The sequence below is a fragment of the Euprymna scolopes genome, chromosome 38 (genome assembly GCF_053919585.1).
Source record: "Euprymna scolopes isolate OS-2025 chromosome 38, ASM5391958v1, whole genome shotgun sequence".
Lineage (NCBI taxonomy): Eukaryota > Metazoa > Mollusca > Cephalopoda > Sepiida > Sepiolidae > Euprymna > Euprymna scolopes.
Window position 1 is genome coordinate 61,039,501 of NC_136519.1, and position 23,388 is coordinate 61,062,888.

At 31.5% G+C, this 23,388-nt stretch overlaps 1 protein-coding gene across 8 annotated transcripts in view; it reads right to left on the bottom strand.

Moving 5' to 3' along the window:
• The window catches only part of LOC145263168 (uncharacterized), a 573,905-nt gene that overhangs the window by 256,013 nt on the left and 294,504 nt on the right, over positions 1–23,388 (bottom strand). For 4 of the 8 annotated variants that reach the window (XM_080120196.1, XM_080120194.1, XM_080120198.1 and 1 more), the window contains exon 3: positions 635–802. The exons of the other annotated variants lie outside the window; for them this stretch is intronic. In XM_080120196.1, the coding sequence (XP_079976322.1) occupies positions 635–802 (168 nt within the window). The remainder of the gene's footprint in view (positions 1–634; positions 803–23,388) is intronic. 8 annotated transcript variants of the gene reach the window in all.

Sequence of the window (23,388 nt, forward strand, 5' to 3'; positions counted from 1 at the left end):
AATATACTGTAAGGGATTGAAAAGTTAGAAGACATGCTTTAGGGGATGGGCAAAAATTATTTCATGTTGAAATGTCCTTTGATGATATATATTTTTTTAAGATGAACTATTTAACAAATCTAAATTTTTGAATTGGTCTAATTTATCCTTGTACAACTGCTGCACAGTAAGCATGTAATGTGAAAGTCACTGTATCATGATATATTGCTCATGATACACTGCTAATAAAAAACATAAACTGACTGATTCACTTAATGCATAGGAAACATGTTGGTTCTCTACAGAAATCAAATGAAAAATTTAATGATATAAAAACATTTGAAAAACACTTCTCAGTCTGAAATGTAATAATTTAAGTTTCCTAAAGCCATACTTGAAGACTTGGGGGGGGGGTTGTAGTTGCATTTAATAAAGAATCCAAAGGTGTAACAGTTTTATGAAGCCCTCTTGGAACAGGTTGGTCAATTGTGTTTTAATAAAAGCCACCCACTGGAGAGGAGTAATGCACCCAATTAAGAAAAAATAATATACATTAGAAGTACTCACCATATTCGTCAATAAACAGTTTTCTCTAACAATGTTTTATGCTGCATTTTTTATTCTGTCTTCTTTGGAAATGTGAAAATAAACTTACACGAATGTTTTTTTCTAAGAGGATCCCATTCAGAGTTGCTAATCTCCCAAGTGATGTCATAGGATTCCATGCTGTCTTCTGTATCACATGACTTCGGATGTTGCTCAACCTCTTCCAATTCCTTCTTTCTCTTCTTCAAGCTACTCATGTTTGGCACATTTGGAAGCACTGCAAGCAAAGCAGGCAGAATTGGTTACGGCCAAAAGTGCTGAAGATCAGAAAACATTACCTGAAACTAAATCTATATTAAAACATTACTATGGCTAATTCAAACTTTTACAGGTTGTATAAGACCTCCAAGTCCTCAATTAACTAGATAAGACTCTTCATTCAGATCATAAACTGCTGTTTAAAGTTCTCAAATACTCAATTAACCAGACAACTGTCTCAATTCAAATCATAGACCTTGAACACAGTGTTCTTAAACAATCTATAGTCCAAACTAAAAATTACCGGAGCATTTGGGTGTCTGAATCATTCAAGTCTTTTTTAATTTAGACAATCACTTTATTTAAGATCTAAATTCTTAATTGGTCCAACAAATTTGTTTTTTTATGTAATAAAAAAAAAGGAACAGACATAAAATTATCAACTTCTTTTACTTGAAATTATCTTTAAATATGTAATGAAAAGGACAGATCTACGAAATATGTTTATCCTTGTTCCATTAAAATGTGCAAGATGTAAAGTTGTAATAACTGATATGTTAGTAGGGCAACTAATCTAGAAGAAGAAAACTAAAAAAAAAACAAACAAAAAAAAACTGGGTCCGCGTAGAGCTTTACAACTAATAATTCACTACAATCAAATCCATGTGTCAGAGTTGTCATATAACCAGACAATCATATATATCCTCTTCGGCTATGGCCATTCTTCCGAGTGTGTAAACAGGCCAGTCACAATTAAAAAGTGTTTCTTATTCCTTTCATTTAAGGGTATATATTTCAAAAAAAAAATTTTCATTCTTGATTAAATCCAAAACGTATTATTGTATTTATAATATATATATATATATATATATATATATATATATATATATATATATATACATATATATATATACATATATATATATACATATATATACATATATATATATACATATATATATATATATATATATAAATCTATATATCTATAATATATATCTATAATATATATATATATATATATATATATATAATATATATATACCTGTATAATGTAATATATGTACATGTTTAATGTATATATAATATATATATATAATCTATAATATAAAGCTGAATGTGTGTATGTGTGTGTGTGTATGTGTGGTCACGAAATGGCTCCTATATGGTTGACTATTTTAAAAAAACTGATTACATATAATGATAACTCTATCGAGACACAGAAATGGGTATGTTTGATCCTGCAGAACGATGGTTCATTAAAATTGTGGGGTCTGCGTTCACGCCTGGTCCACAAAGTATAGAAATAAAAAATTTAAAAATTAAAAAAACAAACATTTACAAGTGTTTTTGATATAGATGTATATAAGAATACTTTGATAAGTATGTTTTAACTTAAATAGGGATGATATAATAAAATTGTGAGGTCTGCATTCGCACCTGGCCTCCATAGAATCGAAATAGACACAAACATTAATAAAGAGTTTTCATATGTATCTGCGTAAGTATACTTTGATAATTATTTCAGTTTGAAGAAATATGGTATAATAAAATTATGGGGTGTTCATTCGCGCCTTACATCCATAGAATGGAAATATGTCACAAAGTTTAACAAAGTTTTTCAATATAGATCCACAGAATATTGTGATACGTGTTTCAGTGTGAACAGGTATGCTACAATAAATTATGGAGTTTATCTATTTTATTTTTACTTTCATCATATTTTGCTTTGGTTTTGATACCCCAAAATTCAAAACTATCTCTTTATAACCCTTCCTTTTCATAACCTATCACACTTTAATAAATCAGAGTCCATTTTCTGTAGGCTGCTTTTGAACCCAGTCAACGACGGGTACTTTTGCTAGTATAATATATAATATAATACATATATATAAAATATAATATATATATGTTATATGTATAATATAATATATATACTATAATTATATATACATGTATAATATAATATATATACTATAATTATATATACATGTATAATATAATATATATACTACAGGGTGTTCCAAAAGTCTTGGGCAAATTTCAAGTCCTCATATCTGTTTAATGTGCCCAAGACTTTTGGAACACCCTGTATAATTATATATACATGTACAATATAATATATATACATGTACAATATAATATATATATACTATAATTATATATACATGTACAATATAATATATATATATATAATATATTATAATATATATATAACATAATATATAATATATTATAATATATATAACATAGTATATAATATATTATAATATATATATATATAACATAGTATATAATATAATATATATATATAACATAATATATATATACTATAATTATATATATATATATATAACATAATATATATATACTATAATTATATATATATATATATATATATATATATATATATATATATATATATATATATATATATATATATACAGTGGGGAAAATAAGTGTTGGACACATCCCATTATTCTTTATTTAACACATTTCTAATGCAGCGAATAACGCGAAAATTTAACAAGAAATAGTTACTCATTTAACAATGACAAATAACTTTAGAAATTGGAATATTTTAATGCATAACAAAAATTATATAACAAAAACGAAAATAGCCTGGAAAAAAAGTGTTGGACACATTGTTTTAAATTATATCTTATTATTATTTTTTATAAATAATGCTGGAAAGAAAGAAAGAAAGAAAAAGTCAAGGGAAGTAATTCACTTCCGGAAGGTACAAGCGGAAGTTAAAGAGTTCTCTTTTCTTTCAGCACAACCATACTCTACGTCGTTGGAAAGTATTGGAACACGTTAGTCACCAGTAAGCCATCACGCGTGAAGGTTCTAAGGATGAGTAAACGTAAAGAATTCTCTCAAGTCGTCCGTGATAAGATTATTGCCGAGCACAAGAATGGAATTGGTTATCGGCGTATATCTGCTCAATTCAAAATTCCTGTAAGCACCATAGGAAACCTTATTAGGAAATGGAAGGTGCATGACTCAACCGTGAACCGTCCGCGCATCGGAGCTCCTCGCAAGATGTCGGATCGAGCAGTGAGGAAGATTGTACGAAAAGTTCAGCAGCAACCGAGAACAACACGAGGCGAACTTCAGAAAGATTTGGAAAAAGGAGGGATAGTAGTAACGAAACCAACGATTAGTAATGTACTCCGACGCAACGGTCTTAAATCGCGTACACCTCGAAAGACACCATTACAAAAAAAATGTCATGTTAATGCTCGTCTGGAGTTTGCAAGAGACCACTTATTGAAAACAGATGATTACTGGAAGAATGTGATCTGGTCTGATGAGACGAAAATTGAACTTTTCGATATTAACTCTGTACGTCGTGTATGGAGAAGAGATGGCACAGCGCACGATTCCAGGAACACCCTCCCCACTGTAAAGTTTGGTGGTGGAAATTTCATGCTCTGGGGATGCTTCTCTTCAAATGGTACTGGGCCACTTCATATTATAGATGGAAAGATGAATGCAGCCAAATATCGGGAAATTCTTGAAAATGATCTCTTGCCTGCTTCCAATGCGTTAGGTATGCGACAGGAATGGATGTTTCAACAAGATAATGATCCCAAACATACTGCTAAAATAACCTCCGATTGGTTCGTACAGAACAAAATAGATGTTCTTAAGTGGTCCAGTCAGTCCCCAGACTTAAATCCTATAGAAAATCTATGGAGAGAGCTCAAAATCATGGTCCACCAGCAAAATCCACGTAATATTCAGGATTTGAAGAAAGTATGTGTTGAAGAGTGGGCCAAAATCTCGCCTGAACGTTGTCACAAATTAGTTTCGTCGTATAGAAAACGCCTCGAAGCTGTAATAGCCAATAAGGGGTTTTCAACTAAATATTAGATGAAATTGTGTTAGTGTGTCCAACACTTTTTTTCCAGGCTATTCTCGTTTTTATTATATAATTTTTGTTATGCATTAAAATGTTCCAATTTCTAAGGTTATTTGTAATTGTTAAATGAGTAACTATTTCTTGTTAAATTGTCGCGTCATTCGCTGCATAAAAAATGTGTTAAATAAAGAATAATGGGATGTGTCCAACACTTATTTTCCCCACTGTATATATATATATATATATATAACATAATATATATATACTATAATTATATATATATATATATATATATATATATATATATATATATATATATATATACTTTATATTCTATATAGGGAATTAGCCCTGGAATCTAAAGAGCAGAGTTTATTTTAATGTATTAATAAATATATTAACACTTTTAACAGAAAAAGTGCCCACAGTAGTGTAGATATATAATAAGCTCAATAGGTATATTTATCCTAGAGCTATATCAGTATTCAGTAAAATGATCAATAATTGTAAATTACAAATCAGTTTCAAAAGGAAAAAAAATCAACTCGAGTGTACGATCGTTTCGGAAACAATGTCTATTTACTTAAATTGGCAATATTTGACAAAGGTTTTGTATTGGAACATAATCTCCTCATCAGCAAAAAATAGGAAGGGTGGAGAAGTTTAAGATACCCAAATAAAACTAGCATTTTTGTGGTAAGTAAGGCGGATATTACTTATAAAGAACCATTAGAAAATTTGTTTTACACTCGAGTTGATTTTGTTGTTCTTTTCCCTCTTTTGAAACAGATTTGTAATTTACTATTATTGATCATTTTATTCAATATATACTATTTATATATATAAGATACAAACCACAAATATATATATATATATATATTATGTGATATATATTTATTATATAAATATATATATATAATATATACAAAGGTGGCAAAAAGAGAGTCCGCACTCATAATTTTTTCAAAAACTGCAAATTTAAGCTAAATTTAATGTAACTGTTTAAACAAACATTTGATTGGCCTTTTATTCTTCTATAATTTTACCTGTTCATATTTGACTTTTAATTAAAATATTCTAGTGTTCATGTCAATTTAAAAAAAATAACTTCAAATTGAGGAGGCAAAAAGAAAGTCCGCACAATGGAAAATTGTTATTTAAATGTAACATTAATGCCACACAAATATAACAGGAACACAATGAATTAGTTAATATTTAGTAGCATAGTCCTTCTGCAATTTGACAGCCTGCAATCTTTTGGAAATTCCTTGAATTAGACTGCAGCAATACTCCGGGGAAAGGCATACCACTTTTCTTTAATTTTTGTCCAAAGTTCTTCCAAATTTGAAATTTTATCATTGCGTAGCTGATAAAATTGATGTAATGCCATACGTTTTCAATAGGATTGAGGTCTGGAGATTGAGCGGGCCAATCCAAACACGGAATATCATGCTCTTCCAGGAAATTCTTGATATTGCCAGTTGTGTGAATGGGAGCATTATCCTGCATGAAGATGGGGTTATCATCCAAATTCCGACCAAAGTAGGGTAGAAAATGCTGAGTCAACATATTAATGTACTTGATCGAATTAATTCGACCTTGCAAGCGAATTATAGGCCCTGGACCATTAGTACTAATAATGCCCCACACCAAAACTGAACCTCCACCACCTTGCAGCGTTGAAACTGAGCACCTAGGATTAAATTCTTCGTCTTTCCTCCGATGGACACACTGCCTACCATTACTGCCTCGCCTATTGAACTTGCTTTCGTGGCTAAAAAGCACTTTCGACGAATATGAAGAGTCATGATCTTCATTGCATCTGACGAAGTCCAGACGATGCTTTCTATTCTTTACAGAAATCATTGGCTTGTGTCTTGCAACATATCCTCGGAAATTAAATTCCTTTAATCTGGACTTGACAGTAGAAAGAGAGCACCTTTTAACAAGATTACACTGTTGCTGGATTTGAGCATCCGATTCAAATCTGTTCGTAGGCTGTGGATCTTGATAGCATTGTCTTCCCTGTAACTCAAGTACAACCAGATTTAGGGGAATCATGAACACTGTCGGTGTTTTGGTGCTTTTTCACAGTTTTTCATATCAATTTCAAATCACATTTCAATCTGCGGCCGATTTCTCGATTGGATAAACCAGAAAGGTGGAGATTAATGAGCTCCTGACACTCACTAAGAGAACATTGTGGCATATGGACTAAATATTACGTTGTATAACCTGGAACAACAACAATTACGATTAGAGATGCTTTGTTGCCTGTTGGTAGATATTTTAAACTCACTTACAGTGATAGTTTAAGCTTGTTTTAAGAGAATTTGTTGCTGCGGACTTCCTTTTTGCCTCCCCAATTCAAAGTTATTTTCTTAAATTGACGTGAACACTAGAATATTTCAATTAAAAGTCAGATATAAAATTATAGAAGAATAAAAGGCCAATACCATGAGATATAGGTTGTTTCAAAAGTTACATAATTAAGCTTAAATTTGAAATTTTGGAAAAAATTACAAGTGTGGATTTTCTTATTGCCGGCACTGTATATATAAAATATATATATATATATATATATATATATATATATATATATATATATATATATATATAATACACCTTTCTTAAAAACATTCATACATTTTCTTCTACACTATCAAAATAAATAAATAACCCCGAAAATGTTTTTTTTTTAATTTGTGTTACAAATAAATAATCAACGCAAAAATAAAACATATAGTTTTACTGTGTATGTTTTCAGTGTTCCAATTTCTTTTTTCGCATTTAAATTATCCAAATACACAATTAATAATTTTTTCTGTTTTTTTTTACATCGTTCATTTTTGTATTATGTTTAAGTTATTTTAATGTAATTTTCTTACAAATATATCTACTTTAACCTGTTGACAACCATAAGAACATTTTACAACAACGATTTGCACACCGCCTTGCTTTTTTTTTAATTTATTATCCATTTTTTAATACACTTTTGTTAAAAACATTCATACATTTTTCGTATACACTACCAACATGAATAAATAACCCCGAAAATATGTTTTTTTTTTAATTTGCATTAAAAATAAATAATCAACGCGACAATAAAACGTATTGTTTTACTGTGTACGTTTTCAGTGTCCCAATTGTCCCCCCCCGCCCGTTTAAATTATCCAAATAAACAATTGTTAATACTTTCTGCTTTTTTTTTTTTTTTTGCATCGTTCATTTCCACATTGTCTTAATTAGTTTTATTGGCCTTATTATTAACATATAAATTAAATATTTTACCCAGTGGGTCATGAATGTTTAAAATAAATGAAAAAAAGGTTACATTTTATTTTCATTTTCTATTTAAAAAGCCATTCTTAACATGGGGGGAGTGCTTTTTAACTATTCTCCACTTTCAACTAGCAATTTAATTTAAAAAAAGATATATCAAAATTTGAATTTAACTTTAAGTATTATGGTATCTGTTTAGTGCACATTTACCTATAAGTATGGCAAACCACTTATAATTCAACGGCTATAATTGTTTTTTTAAAAAATAAACAATTATAAACAGAATGACTCATAGAAATCTATCTATATTCTTTTTTTATTTTAATATACTTTCATAGAAATGTTTCTGTTATGTCACAAAAAACTATTTTTTACGTCACAAGTGTCACGCTCATACATTAATTCCACAGCTAATATAACATACTGACCCCCCCCCCCCAAAAAAAAACACCGTAAAAGCTCGTAATTACTGTGACCGGAAATTGTCTAGACAGAATGAAACAGATTTTTCTATAAAGAAATTGTCTAGACAGAATGAAACAGATTTTTCTATAAAGAAATTCGATGTCATTATTAAAAGCAAAAGTGTAGAATTAATGATCCCCCCACCCTCGCTTGAAATCACTTTTTCTTTTTAAGTCGATGATGAAGGTTTTCATTTTGGATTTCTCTCTTCTTACTATTAGATCCCATTTGACAAAGGACAGACTTCTCTTTGGACTACTGAACTGCCCGGAAAAAAACAATTTTCATTATTTCAGCTGTTTTATAAAATTTCCAATCGGATTTTTGAAAACTTTCCAATCAGATTATATCAAGACCGTCTTATAACGAAGGCCACGATTATATGCATCGCCACGATGGATTTATCTTGGAATACATTCTATCTAAAGAACCATTTTGCATTTTGGATCAACTCTAAAGGATTTTCATTCAAGCTGAAATATTATGCACGGTTTGTTTTTATGTTAGTCTTTTACATATCCAATATTTTTTCATTTTTTTTATTTGGCAATTTATAAATTGCGGTTTCACTTAATGCCTTAACTAGCAAATTCTAGCATTGCTACAAATATAATTTGCTGATTTCTTTATGTCCTATGATAAGAAGAATAATAAGAATAGCATTCTTTGAAACTCTGCAGAATAACGACTTTGTAAATTATTTTTTAGAGTATTCAGTCAAACAATAAATTTTGATTGTAAAGTTTAACTTACAGTTTTAATTTTCTTTCTCTTATAATAAGCTTTACTCTCTATTGCGTATTGAGCTTTTTTAATTCGGTTTGGACTACATTTTCTATATATAAATACTGTTATTTATATTAGATTGAAGTTTACCATTGTGTATATCAGGTAAACACTAAATCCCTACATCCCTTTGTTTTCATTAATATATATAATATATATATATATAATATATATAATATTATATACAGGGTGTCTCAAAAAAATGTACTCACACTTTAACCCTTGCTAACATGCTGTCTTTTTTGTGTTGCAGGTGTGAGGTGTGAACCACAGCATGGCAGGAAATCAACTTAGCTTGGAAGAGAGGAATTTTGTCCTGAAATTTTATTGGAAGACATTGAAGTGCAAAGACGATTCAGAAGGGAATTCGCAAGACCACCACCAACGCGCCGGACCATTGCTCGCATCAAAGAGAAATTTGAAGCAGATGGAACCATCCAGAACGTCAACAAGAAACGTTCTGAACGACTCCGGACATCCACAAGCCCTGGAAAAGAAGAGCAGGTGCAGGAAACACTCTTTCGATCACCACAGAAATCACTTCGACAAATTGCTTGGGAAACCCACATCTCAAAAGATAGCGTCCATCACATCATGAAGCGTCTGCACTGGAAATGCTACATTCCAACACTAATGCATGCTCTCAACGAAGATGATCCTGACCGGAGAGTCGAATTCTGTGAATGGTACCTGGCAAAATGTGCAGAAGATGCAGGGTTTCCACACAAAATTGTGTGGAGCGATGAAGCAACGTTTAAATTAAATGGCACCATTAATCGCCATAATTGTACATACTGGGGGCCTAAAAATCCTCATGTAACACTTGAACACCATGTAAACTTGCCAGGAGTAACAGTGTGGTGTGGGATATCCGCACTGGGCATCATAGGGCCAATTTTTTAGTAACGGAACTGTCACTGGTGAGAGATACCTTAACTTGCTTCAGGAATTTGTTGGTCCACAAATTTCGAACATGATTCTTTAATCACATTTATCTTCTGTATTCAAGCTATTCCATTTCACTGTATGTTCATAAATAAAGGATTTCTTGTCATTCGAAGTGTGGGTACATTTTTTTGAGACACCCTATACAATACACATAGATATAATCTATATATCTATAAAAGTGAACGTGTCTGTGTGTGTGTGTGTGTGTCTGTGTACATTTCCCTACGCAATAACTCTGTCAATTTTTAGTCTAAAGACTTGTAATTTGATATACAGGGTACTGAGATTTGGGAAATTATTCTCTATTAGAGTAGATAAAGTTAGGACATTATTTAAGTAATATACTTAATATATACTATTACTGCAAGCTTGCCTATATTGAAAATGTTTGCTTTCTGGCTAGCCAATCAAACCATCTAATATAGTTAGTCTTATTTTCTATTATATTCGAAATATAATACAGTGACATTAGCAAAGAAAAAGTCACCTATGAAAACGAACCTCCTAAATTAAAACCTTGAATAATTATCTAAACTCGAATGTAAATTAATATTAAGCCGACTTTACAAATTGATAAAAGTTAATTATTGGATTTTAATTATAAGGTGAAGCTCCAATGATTAAAACTCGAGATAGATAATGATAAACTTCCACCCAGTAATATGGGAGGGGAGATTATCATCAAAATTGTCCTGAATTGATAACTTAGCACCGGACTTACTACTTAAATATAAATAAGTCACTTGTACCCATTCCCCTCCTCCTTTTTTTTTTTCTTTTTTTTTTAAATGTAGAGTAGATAATACAGTGGATGTGTTATCGGCAGCTCCAGTAACTCTTGCTTCTCATTTTTTGTCCCTCAGTCCTCATTCAATGAGTGATTTTTCTGACAAAGGGTGAAGAAAAAACTGCTTAAAGGTCAGTAGTACTTGGTGAACAGTAGTCTGAGATGTCGGAAATTTTTCTGTCTCTATGTCTGTCCTTGTGGCCATGTCACTAGTAAGGGTGCTGGAGGTAAACGTTTTGCCTGGGCTGACGTTATCCGCCTGATAGTCAGGGACCCGAACCTTGGATTTACCACTAAGGAGGCTGTCCTATCAGCAGGCGCAAACTACTGGGACTGCTGTATTGCCATTTGGTGAGTGGATCTGGACCATGCAGTAGTGTCTGGTGGGGTCTCTCGATGCCATACTAGTGGGTAATTGTTACGGCTTTACCTTTTCGTGTGCTACAAAAAAAAAAAAATTTCCCGTCTTTTTCTCTCTTACTTTCCCTCTCTGTACTGCTCTAACCAAATATGCCGACCTGTTTCCACAAACCCCAAAACCTCAACATGAAATATCTCCAGAAAAAAAACTCGAATAAACCTAGAACCCCATCTTCCAACGTAAACCCCTACTACCAGGTCTCCTTCTCCAACATCAGGGTCTACGTTCCAACCTTCCAGAGGTTAAAACCCAATTACAGGAGACGAAACCGAACATATTATTTCTAAGCGAAACTGGAATATGGCCGACCACTTCCCTAGATGAGTTCATAATTAATGGATAATCTAATTTAACAGCTAAATCTGACCCCCAAGGTCGCCATGGGCATGGAATATGTGCCTACATTAAAGATGGCTTCCTGTGTGGCAGGGATATCTCTAGAGAAGATCCTAACTTACCCTATATGTTCTTCCGGGTTGCACTTGCTAACACCACTGCATTTATATTTGGCCTCTATCGGCCCCACAACAGCGGAGTTACTATCTTTAAGAGCATATCTGAGAAAATAGACCACATCCTGTCTGCACATCCCTCGGCTAACATCCACATCTGTGGTGACTTCAGCGTCCATAACGTGGAATGGCTGACCCATTCAAATAAGACAGACGATGAGGGGAGGTTTTGTCATGATTTTGCCATTGCTTATGACCTCACTCAGATTGTTCGCGAACCCACCCGTGTGCCTGATACACCCGGTCAATATGCAAGCCTCCTAGACCTTTTTCTCTCAACTTCCCCTGAGTTATGTTCATGTTCCGTTCATTCTCCTCTAGGATCCTCTGACCACTCAGTTGTATCAGTTAAGATAAAAACGATATGTAATTAGTCCCCTGACATACCCCTCCACTGTACTGTACTGTATACCGATACTCTATGGCTGACTGGGATAGCTTCCGTACATTCATATCTGATTTACCTCTGCACTCCATGTTTAAAAAGGAAGTGTCCTCTATAGTATCAGATCTGATCAAATGGTTAATTGTAGGCATAGACCAATTCATACCATCTAAAAAATTCCAACAAAAACCTAACAGCCAGCCATGGTTCTCCCCAGAATGTGCTGCTGCTATCGCGCACAGAAATCACTTTTTCCATAGCTACCAACGTAATAGATGCACTGAGACTAAAGCTGCTTTCAGGACTGCCAGCAACCACTGTAAAAGAGTAATAAAATATGCAAGAGAGTTATATGCCCAGTCTGTAAAATCCCAGGTAGCTGATCAGCGGCTTGGTTCCCACCAGTTTTGGCAAATAACAAATAGGATCCTGAACAGAAGTGTGCATTCTATCCCAACCATTATCAATGGACAAGAGGTCATCTCGTCAGCATCAGACAAGGCCAAACTATTTGCAAAGAACTTTGCAGCTAATTCTACCCTATGCGACGCAGGCCATCAACTCCCCATATTTCCTCCTATAACACTGAACACGCTAGGTAATATACAAATATCCATGCATGAGGTCGCCAAGCTAATCAAGAACCTTGATTCCAGTAAAGCAACTGGCCCTGACGGGCTCCCAATTATAGTGTTAAAAAAGCTTCAACCAGAACTTGTTCCCATACTTATGAAACTGTTTAAGCGCTGCCTTAAGGAGAAGTGCTTTCCGACTCCCTGGAAGACCTCATCAGTTTGCCCTGTATTTAAGAATTTAGGTGATATGTCATCTCCCTCTCAGTACAGACCAATAAGTCTCCTGTGTGTTATGAGAAAGTTGCTGGAATCCATATTAAATAGAGAAATAGTCAACCACCTCAGCAGAAACAACCTTCTTAGTGACACACAATATGGTTTCCGCTCTGCAAGATCTACTGATGTGCTGACGATTATATCCCACAGGATTAGTGAATTTCTTGACAAAGGCTTCCTTTCTAGGGCAATTGCTCTTGACATATTAAAAGCCTTCGACAAGGTATGGCATAAGGGTCTACTTCACAAGATTTCCAGCTACGGTATAACTGGAAATGTTTTCTCAATCATTAAATCATTTCTCTCCGATAGGCTCATAAGAGTAGTGGTCGATGGACAAAAATCAGAGGCCTGCAATATAAATGCTGGAGTCCCTCGGGGTCAACCCTGGGCCCAACTCTCTTCCTGATCTACATCAATGACCTCCCTAAACACATACTTAAATCATTCGTTGACATCTATACTGATGACACGACCATCTACGGCAACACATCAAAGGCTGTAAATGACAAAGTTCTCTCTGATTCTCTCTCCTCTGATCTCGAGCGCGTGGTTCAGTGGAGGAAGACGTGGCTGGTTACCTTTAATGCATCTAAAACCAAACTCCTATCCTTACATCATCAACGCTCTGATCCCCATCTGGCATCAATTGGGATGGATGGCTCTCGTCTGGGAGAGGCCCCGTGTTTTGACAAGCTTCTGGGTTTGACCTTTACTCCTGATCTGAAATGGAACACGTACATCAAGTCTGTTGCCAAGGTCGCTGGAAAGATGGTGGGATCCTTCTACCGCTCCAGAAGATATCTCACTACTGATGCAATTCTCTATCTATATAAAAGCCAAGTACGTCCAAGGATGGAATACTGCTGCCATATCTGGGCAGGAGCTGCTAAAAACAGCCTATTCTGCCTTGACAGAGTACAAAATAGACTTCGTGGCTTGGTGGGGGATGCCCTTTTCTCTACCCTGCAACCTCTCTCCCACAGAAGAGACGTTGCGAGCATATCCTTGTTTTATCGTTATTTCCATGGCAGGTGCTCGTCTGAACTCCAATCTCTGGTCCCTCCTCGCCAATCTTTCACGAAAAACACCCGTCTCGCCGAATCCACTGTGAAAAATTTCCCCCACTCTTTATCTGTGCCTAAATCAAAACGTGGATTCCATGAACAAAGCTTCTTTCTTAGAACTGCATGCCTGTGGAACTCTGTTCCGTCTGCCTGCTTCCCACCGGACTACAACTTGGATGTCTTCAAGTCCAACGTTAACAAATTCCTAATGAACCGCCCCCTTAAGTAAACACTTCATCAAATCTCCACACTAACGTAATGTACTTGCAATAACCCTTATCCCTGAGTGGCTTCCGGGCCTTGATAAGTGGTGACCACTGTGTAAAAAAAAAGCAAAAACATATAAACCTGGTGACAAATTCTGCACCCTTTGTAGATTTGAAGCCCTGACTATATTAAATTTCAATAGCAATATGTCCACACTTTTAAACCGAAAGGACGAGATTTTTTCTGGTGGTATTCATAAACGTTATTTTATATTTGACAAACTTAAACCACCATAGAATAATAAAATCTGATTTAAACCGTTTTATGATAAATAATTTAATAACTAATATATTATTTAACTAATTTTATTAATATTATTTCTAATGCTATCATTATTATAATTCTTAGTCTTATGATTAACTCTTAGTATTACTTATTTATTATCATTATTATAACTATTATTAGCTATCTATTTTAGTATCACTAAGATTTTTCATTAATATTATTGACGTGATTTATTTTTAATATATTAAGCGTTTTAATAAATAAATAGTTAATCTCTAAAATAATTAGAAGTTATCTCCCTTCAATCAATAAAAGATTTTTATTTCTATTTAAATTTTCAAAACTTATCTTCCTTGTTAATTCAATGAATTTTAAATTTTGGCGTTCCAACGATAAACACTGATTAACCGTACATTAGAAGAGCGTTTTAAAGTAATATAAACCGTAAATAATTATTTTAATTAAAAAGACAAAATATAACAACATGCCAAAAGATAGACTCAAATTGAAACAGATTTTATAATGGAGATAAAAAAGGTATATATATATTTTTATATAAAAAATAATTCATAATTTTCAGTGTTATTTTAATTTATTTATTTATCAACATACAAATTAATAACTTAGTTTTTATCTTATTGTATTTTATTTTAATTTTATTTTATTTTTAAATATTTCCAGAAATATCTGCCTTACAAACTACTTAAATGCTAGTTTTATTTTGGTGTCTTTAACTCCCATTTTTGCTGATTAGGTGACTTTGTTTTTAAAGGACAAAACATTTCTCAAATTATTGTTAATTTTTATTTTTAAAATGAAATGAAAATCGTTTTTGAAACGATCGTACAATCGAGTTGATTTTGTTTGTTTTTTCCTTTTGATGCAAAATTATGAATCGTTTTACTCAGTATTAAAGTAGGTCTAAGATATCTATACCTATTGAGCATATTATATATCTACAGTACAATGAGAACTGTTTTCTTTTAATAGTATTAATACATTTGCTAATACATAAAAATAAACTCTGCTCTTTAGACTTCAGGTCTTATTTCCTCTAAAAAGTAAAAAAATAAATATATAAATAAAAAAATAAAATATATAGATATTAATAAAATATATAATAATTATATATTTTATATATTATATTTATGTGCAAAATATATATATATTATATATATGTATACATAATATATATATATATTATATATATGTATACATTATATATATATATTATATATACATAATATATATATATTATATATATGTATACATAATATATATATATATTATATATATGTATACATAATATATATATATATTATATATATGTATACATATATATATATATATGTATACATAATATATATATATTATATATATGTATGCATAATATATATATATATTATATATATGTATGCATAATATATATATATATTATATATGTATACATAATATATATATATATTATATATATATGTATACATAATATATATATATATATTATATATATGTATACATAATATATATATATATTATATATATGTATACATAATATATATATATATTATATATATGTATACATAATATATATATATATTATATATATGTATACATAATATATATATGTATATTATATATATGTATACATAATATATATATATATTATATGTATACATAATATATATATATATTATATGTATACATAATATATATATATTATATATATGTATACATAATATATATATATATATATATATTATATATATGTATACATAATATATATATATTATATATATGTATACATAATATATATTATATATATGTATACATAATATATATATATATGTATACATAATATATATATATTATATATATGTATGCATAATATATATATATTATATATATGTATACATAATATATATATATATATGTTATATATATGTATACATAATATATATATATATTATATATATGTATACATAATATATATATATATATATATATATATGTATACATAATATATATATATATTATATATATGTATACATAACATATATATATATTATATATATGTATACATAATATATATATATATTATATATATGTATACATAACATATATATATATTATATATATGTATACATAATATATATATTATATATATGTATACATAATATGTATGTATATATATATATATATATATATATATATATTATATATATGTATACATAATATATATATATATATATATTATATATATGTATACATAATATATATATATATATTATATATATGTATACATAATATATATATTATATATATGTATACATAATATATATATATATTATATATATGTATACATAATATATATATATTATATATATGTATACATAATATATATATATATTATATATATGTATACATAATATATATATTATATATATGTATACATAATATATATATATTATATATATGTATACATAATATATATATATATTATATATATGTATACATAATATATATATATTATATATATGTATACATAATATATATATATTATACATATGTATACATAATATATATATATATTATATATATATATGTATACATAATATATATATATATTATATATGTATACATAATATATATGTATATTATATATATGTATACATAATATATATATATATATATATATTATATATGTATACATAATATATATGTATATTATATATATGTATACATAATATATATATATATATTATATATATGTATACATAATATATATATATACATTATATATATATACATAATATATATATATACATATGTATACATAATATATATATATATATATAATATATATATATATATATATTATATATATATAGTCGCCCCCATATATGTGTGTGTAATAATAACAGATAGTAATAAATGATAAGTGATATATAATGATAAGTAGTGAAATTATAAATCTAAAAATGGTTTAAGGCTCTTAAAATTCATACTAGAATTGTCTACAAGAGCACTGTCTAAAATTCAGTTGTAAACTTAAATTCTTCTGGAAATTTAAGGTTTAATCCTCAGTGTAGGCAACACTTGCAAATACAACTGCAAATCGCTTGGGATTTCTTTCTAGTCATGGCTGATATAACAAGAGCATGCTACTCCCATAGATTAAATAAAGGGTTCTGTTCAAAATTATGTGGAGATTCTAGGGTTCAAGAGAAAGATTTCCGAGTTTAACAAGGTATACCTAAAGAAAGTTGGAGGTTACATTGACTAAAATGTTGTGAAAATAACACATAAGATGAGAACAGTTGCCTAAAGAACCTAAATAATACAAATATATACAGACCTACTTAACCTTTCTGTATTCTGTGTATTTTTATTATATATGTCTTGATTACAATTCAATGCATACATTCCACAACAAGAAAATAAAATGTTATTAACATAAATGACTTGTTGAGAACTTTGAGAAGCCGAACTGCATCAATCGCTTTATTACAGATTAGTAAAATATCAATATTTCAGTGAATAGACGTCACAACAAAATGAAAATTATATCATCAACCGACTGCTTTAAGGTTGGTTATTTCCCAAAATTTTATTCAAATTTATGCAATACGCATGAAGTTATGACATTTTATTCTTTATCGTGGAATTTCCACTGTCCATCGTTTTATTGCAGGTCTCTTAAAATGTTGTTTTAGGGCAAAAATACAATGTTTTATCATGCGAACTTTATTTTTTATCATATTTTTCTGTTAAAGATTAATGAGAAAACGCACATCCTAGGTGTTAAGCCTCAAATAAATGAATTATTTATCGACATATCCACCATGTTTTTAAATAACTTAAAACAACCTTTTGTCCCCTGGGGAAGTCAATTGTTTGATCTCAAAAAGGAATTATGGATCTAGCAATATCAACTATGTTTTCCACAAGGCATCCTTTGAAGTAAATTGCTCTCCTCCCTCATAAACTCTTTTTAATATTGACCAGAAATATTCAATGGGGTTAATGTTTGGAGAACACGGTGGCATGAGGGTTTCTCCAAAGAAGCCCATAGATTCAAGGAAGGCTGCAGTCGCCCTAGCAGAATGGGATGGTGCATTGTCATGTATAAAAATCATCTGAAATCGATGTGACTATGGTAGGTCATTTAGCCAAGGTGACAAATGTTTATCCAAAAAGGCCGTGTACGCATTCCTGGTAAGTTTTACACCCTCTAGAACTTGGAATGATCCAACCAACTTATCCCTAATGATTCCCGCCCAAAACAACTCCTCATTGGCGATGAACTCTGTAACGGGTCAGAGTTCCATTCGAGTTCCAAACTTTGGTCCATTCATCCAGACCATCAAGAGTAGCACAGGCCTCATCTGTAAATAGGACACGTTGAAAATCCATTTTGATGTAATTTTGTGCCCAAGCCTTTCATTTTTCCCTATGTTGTTTGCTCAATGAAGGCCTTGGAATAGTTTTGATGTTTCTTTTCATCTCATTCAACGCATTACATGTGGAGCGATTCCAGCTCTTGTAAAAATGGAAGCAATGGTGCCGTTTGGGTTTCGGTTGACTTCCCTACAAATTTTCCGTATATCACAATGTGAAAGGTTTCTCCTGGTGCCCTTATCCTTTCTGGATTTGGTGTTGGCGTTGTTCACAAATGAAACCAAAGTTCTTGGATCCCTTTCCAGCTCCATAGCGAAATCTTTGATGAATAATCCTTCTGCGAGTCCAGCAACAATCCTTTCATTTTGGATAACCGTTAATCGCCCATTTTTTTTGCATTTTAAAAAACCTGCAATAAAGCAGTGGACAGTATTACTTGATAATAAATAAAATGTCATAACTTCATGACTATCGCATGGATTTGAATAAAATTTTGGGAAATAACTAACCTTGAAACAGTCATTTGATGATACAATTTTCATTTTTGTCTGACGTATATTTAGTGAAATATTGATATTTTACTAATCTATATATATAAAAGCGAAAATGTGTGTATGTATGTATGTATGTATGTATGTATATATGTTTGTATGTATGTATGTGTGTCCGCTAAAAACTTTCGACAGACAGAACAAAAATTCACAAACTCAGTATCATATTGAAGCTCCATCCTTCGCCCGAAAAATATAAAAAAATTGGCCAAAAACGTTTTAAAAAAAATTAACGTTTTTGGCCAAATTTTCGATATTTTTCGGGCAAAGGATGGAGCTTCAATATGATACCAAGTTTGTGAATTTTTGTTCTGTCTGTCGAAAGTTTTTAGCGGACACACAAACAAACATACATACATACACACATTTTTGCTTTTATATTTATAGACTAGGGGGGGGGATACCTGGCTTCGGCCGATTGTTTGTAGGTGTGTGTGGTTGTTAATAAAAACAAGAATAAGCCAAGTAAAAAAGAAAACATAAAAACGAACGTTAAAACTTAAGCGGGGTACGGGGGGGGGGATCAAAACATTGAAAAAAAACACACAAAAAACTAACGTAAGGAAAACGAACGATGTTAAATGTAAAAATCGAAAAAAGAAAACAGAAAAATGAACGTTAAAACCAAGAAAAAAAAAAACATGTGAAAAATGGCTTAAATAAGCTTGTTTCGATATTAAAATTAAAAAAATCGGTGGGTACCCAGGTGTTTTTGGGTGATTGTGGTAGGTCAGGGGTGTTAATGAAAACCTAAGAATAAGCGAAGTAAAAAAAGAAAACAGAAAAATGAACGTTACGTGAAAAATGGCTTAAATAACACTGGTTCAATATTTAAATTTAAAAAAATCGAAAAAAAAAAAAAAAGACATCTCAAACCACCACACCACGATTCGAACCCAAAACATTTAGATAATGACCCAACGCTCTAACCAACCGAGCTAACACAACATACATGAAATTGTGTCAGTTCTTCAACTATTTAAACTAAATCAGGTCATGACGTCATCTGATGCATGCATAGAACCGATCTTGTCATGAGAAAATTGTTGATTTCGGGATGAAAAAATTAACGTTTTTGGCCAATTTTTCAATATTTTTCGGGCGAAGGATGGAGCTTCAATACGATAACAAGTTTGTCAATTTTTATTCTGTCTGTCAAAAGTTTTTAGCGGACACACAAATACACATACATACATACATACAAACATACATACATACACACATTTTCGCTTTTATACATAGATATAAAAGCAAAAATGTATGCATGTGTGTATGTATGTATGTATGTATGTATGTATCTGTGTTCGCTTTTTCTGTATGTCTACAAAAGGCTTTTTTGGCCATCATTCTCGGTTGGCTCGTTCCTTCTTAAAACTTTTTATATGCTGCCTAAATAATAATATCTATGACTAAGGAACTCGGGTCGCAGCTATCTTTAATTTACCAGACTTTTACAAGCTATTTTCGAGATTTCTTTGAATCGCTGCGTAGCGGGGAAAACAGAAACTGGCTTTCAGTGCAAAACTAGATCAAACATCACGCAACTTGACGTTCTCGCACCTGCTAATTTCAGTTTATAAACGTCAACTTAACACACATATCAATTCATCTGTTCCTGTGGTCGAGATGGTTAGGTCGCAGGGTTTTTTTTTCATTTCCTTTCCACCTCCACGTCAAAGGTTCAGGGTTCAAACCTACCTTTCTACTAAAACTTTTTTTTTTCTTTTACACCTCCAAACACCCGGCCAAGGTTTTTTTGTTTGTTTTTTTAAACAGGGTTGTTTTGATCTACCTCCCCCCTTCACCAACACACACCTCCAAACACCCGGGCAACGCCGGGTACCCCCACTAGTATATATAGATAGAATAGCGGGGGGTACCCGGTGTTGCCCGGGTTTTTGGAGATGTGTGTGGTTTTGGGTAAATCAAATCAAAAGAATAATAAAAAATCGTTGCCCAGGTTTTTGTGTCGAGGTGGGGGGGGGTTAATAAAAAAAAGGTTTTGGTAGGTAAGTATGATGGATCGAATATGAAGTCTTGAGGCGAAGTTGGAAATTAAAGTGTGAAAAAAAAAATCGTATGTATGTACGTATGTATGTATGTGTGTATGTTTGTGTGTCTGCAAGAAACTTTCGACAGACAGAACAAAAATTCACAAACTCAGTATACTATTAAAGCTCCATCCTTCGCTTGAAAAATATAGAAAAATTGGCCAAAAACATACATTTTTTTCACCCCGAAATCAATAATTTTCGACGGGGGGGGGTCAACAAAAACGGTCTTCTCGTAACGACGACTGGCTCTACGCATGTGTCAGATGACGTCATGACCTGATTTACTTTAAATAGTTGAAAAATTGAATAAATTTTATGTACATTGCATTAGCTAAGTTGATTAGCACGTTCGTTCATTATCTAATTGTTTTGCATTCGAATTGTGGTGTAAGATGTCTTTTTTTTTTCGATTTTTTTAATTTAAATATTGAACCATTGTTATTTAATCCATTTTTCATGTAACAATCATTTTTCTGTTTTTTTTTTACTTAGCTTATCCACCCCCCGACCAAACACCCAAAAACACCTGGGTACCCACTGATTTTTTAAATTTTAAACCATTTTTCACGTGTTCATTTTTGTTTTTATCGTGCGTTTGCCTTGCGTTAGTTTTTTTGGAGGTTTTTTTCGATGTTTTGATTACCCTCCGCTTCAGTTTTAACGTTTTCTTTTTTTACTTCGCTTATAACAAACAAACCTGGTCATTGACGTCGTCGTCGTAACGCTCGACGACTTCTGTGCGCGCACCTGTCAATTTGGTTCTTAAATAAATTCAAACATCTTTCAGTAACTCATTCTGGCTGGCGGATTTTATTTTCAAACTTTGTCTCTGGGCTTCGAGTTCGATCCTACCCCCCCCCGATTTCTTTTTTATTTAACAGCACACACACCTCCAAATACCCGGTCAACGCCGGGTACACCCGCTAGTATATATATATAAAAGGCAAAATGTGTGTGCACATTTTATGTATGTCCAAGAAAGGCTTTTATCGCCGGGGTTCCCGGGGGGGGGGGGGGGGGGGGGTTACTATCGCTTAGAAATGTTTATATACCCCTAGATAATGATATTTAGGATTTGGGAATGCACGTCACATCTAGATTTATTTACAGCGACTTTTACAAAATTATTGCGATTTTGGCTTCTCATGATTTGGCTTTTTCGTATAAAACCAAAACTAATTCGAAGCTTAAGGCATTTGTTCCGGCGCGATTCCAGGAACATCCAGAAAACAATCAGCTTTGATCAATGTGGAGTTTCTCCTTATATCAGACAATTGCTATCCAATTTTGGACAATCCCCTTTTGTAGGGAGCTGGTTTTACCCCAACATCTTGGGGAAACAAAACCAGCCAAAATTAGGTAAACAAACTCAAAAAAACTGCTCTGCATTAACTTTATTTGATTTCATCAAAAAACTGCCTCGCAGTAAAACTTAACTCTGCTACTAATATTTGACCTCATTAAATCAATAAGTGCGGGCACCTGTCAATTCTTAATACTTAAATAAATTCAAACAAGTTTCAGTTACTGTTTCATGGTAGTAGAGCGGTTAACATGTCACGTTTTTGTCACACCTCAAGTTCGATCCTACCTACCTACGAAAACGTTTTTTTTTACCCCCCCCCCCTCCTGGACATAAACACCCAGGCAACGATTTTTTTAAGAAGTTTTAACATTGTTTCTTTTTATATAATATTTAAACAGGGTTATTACTACGCTTATTCTTTTGTTTTGATTT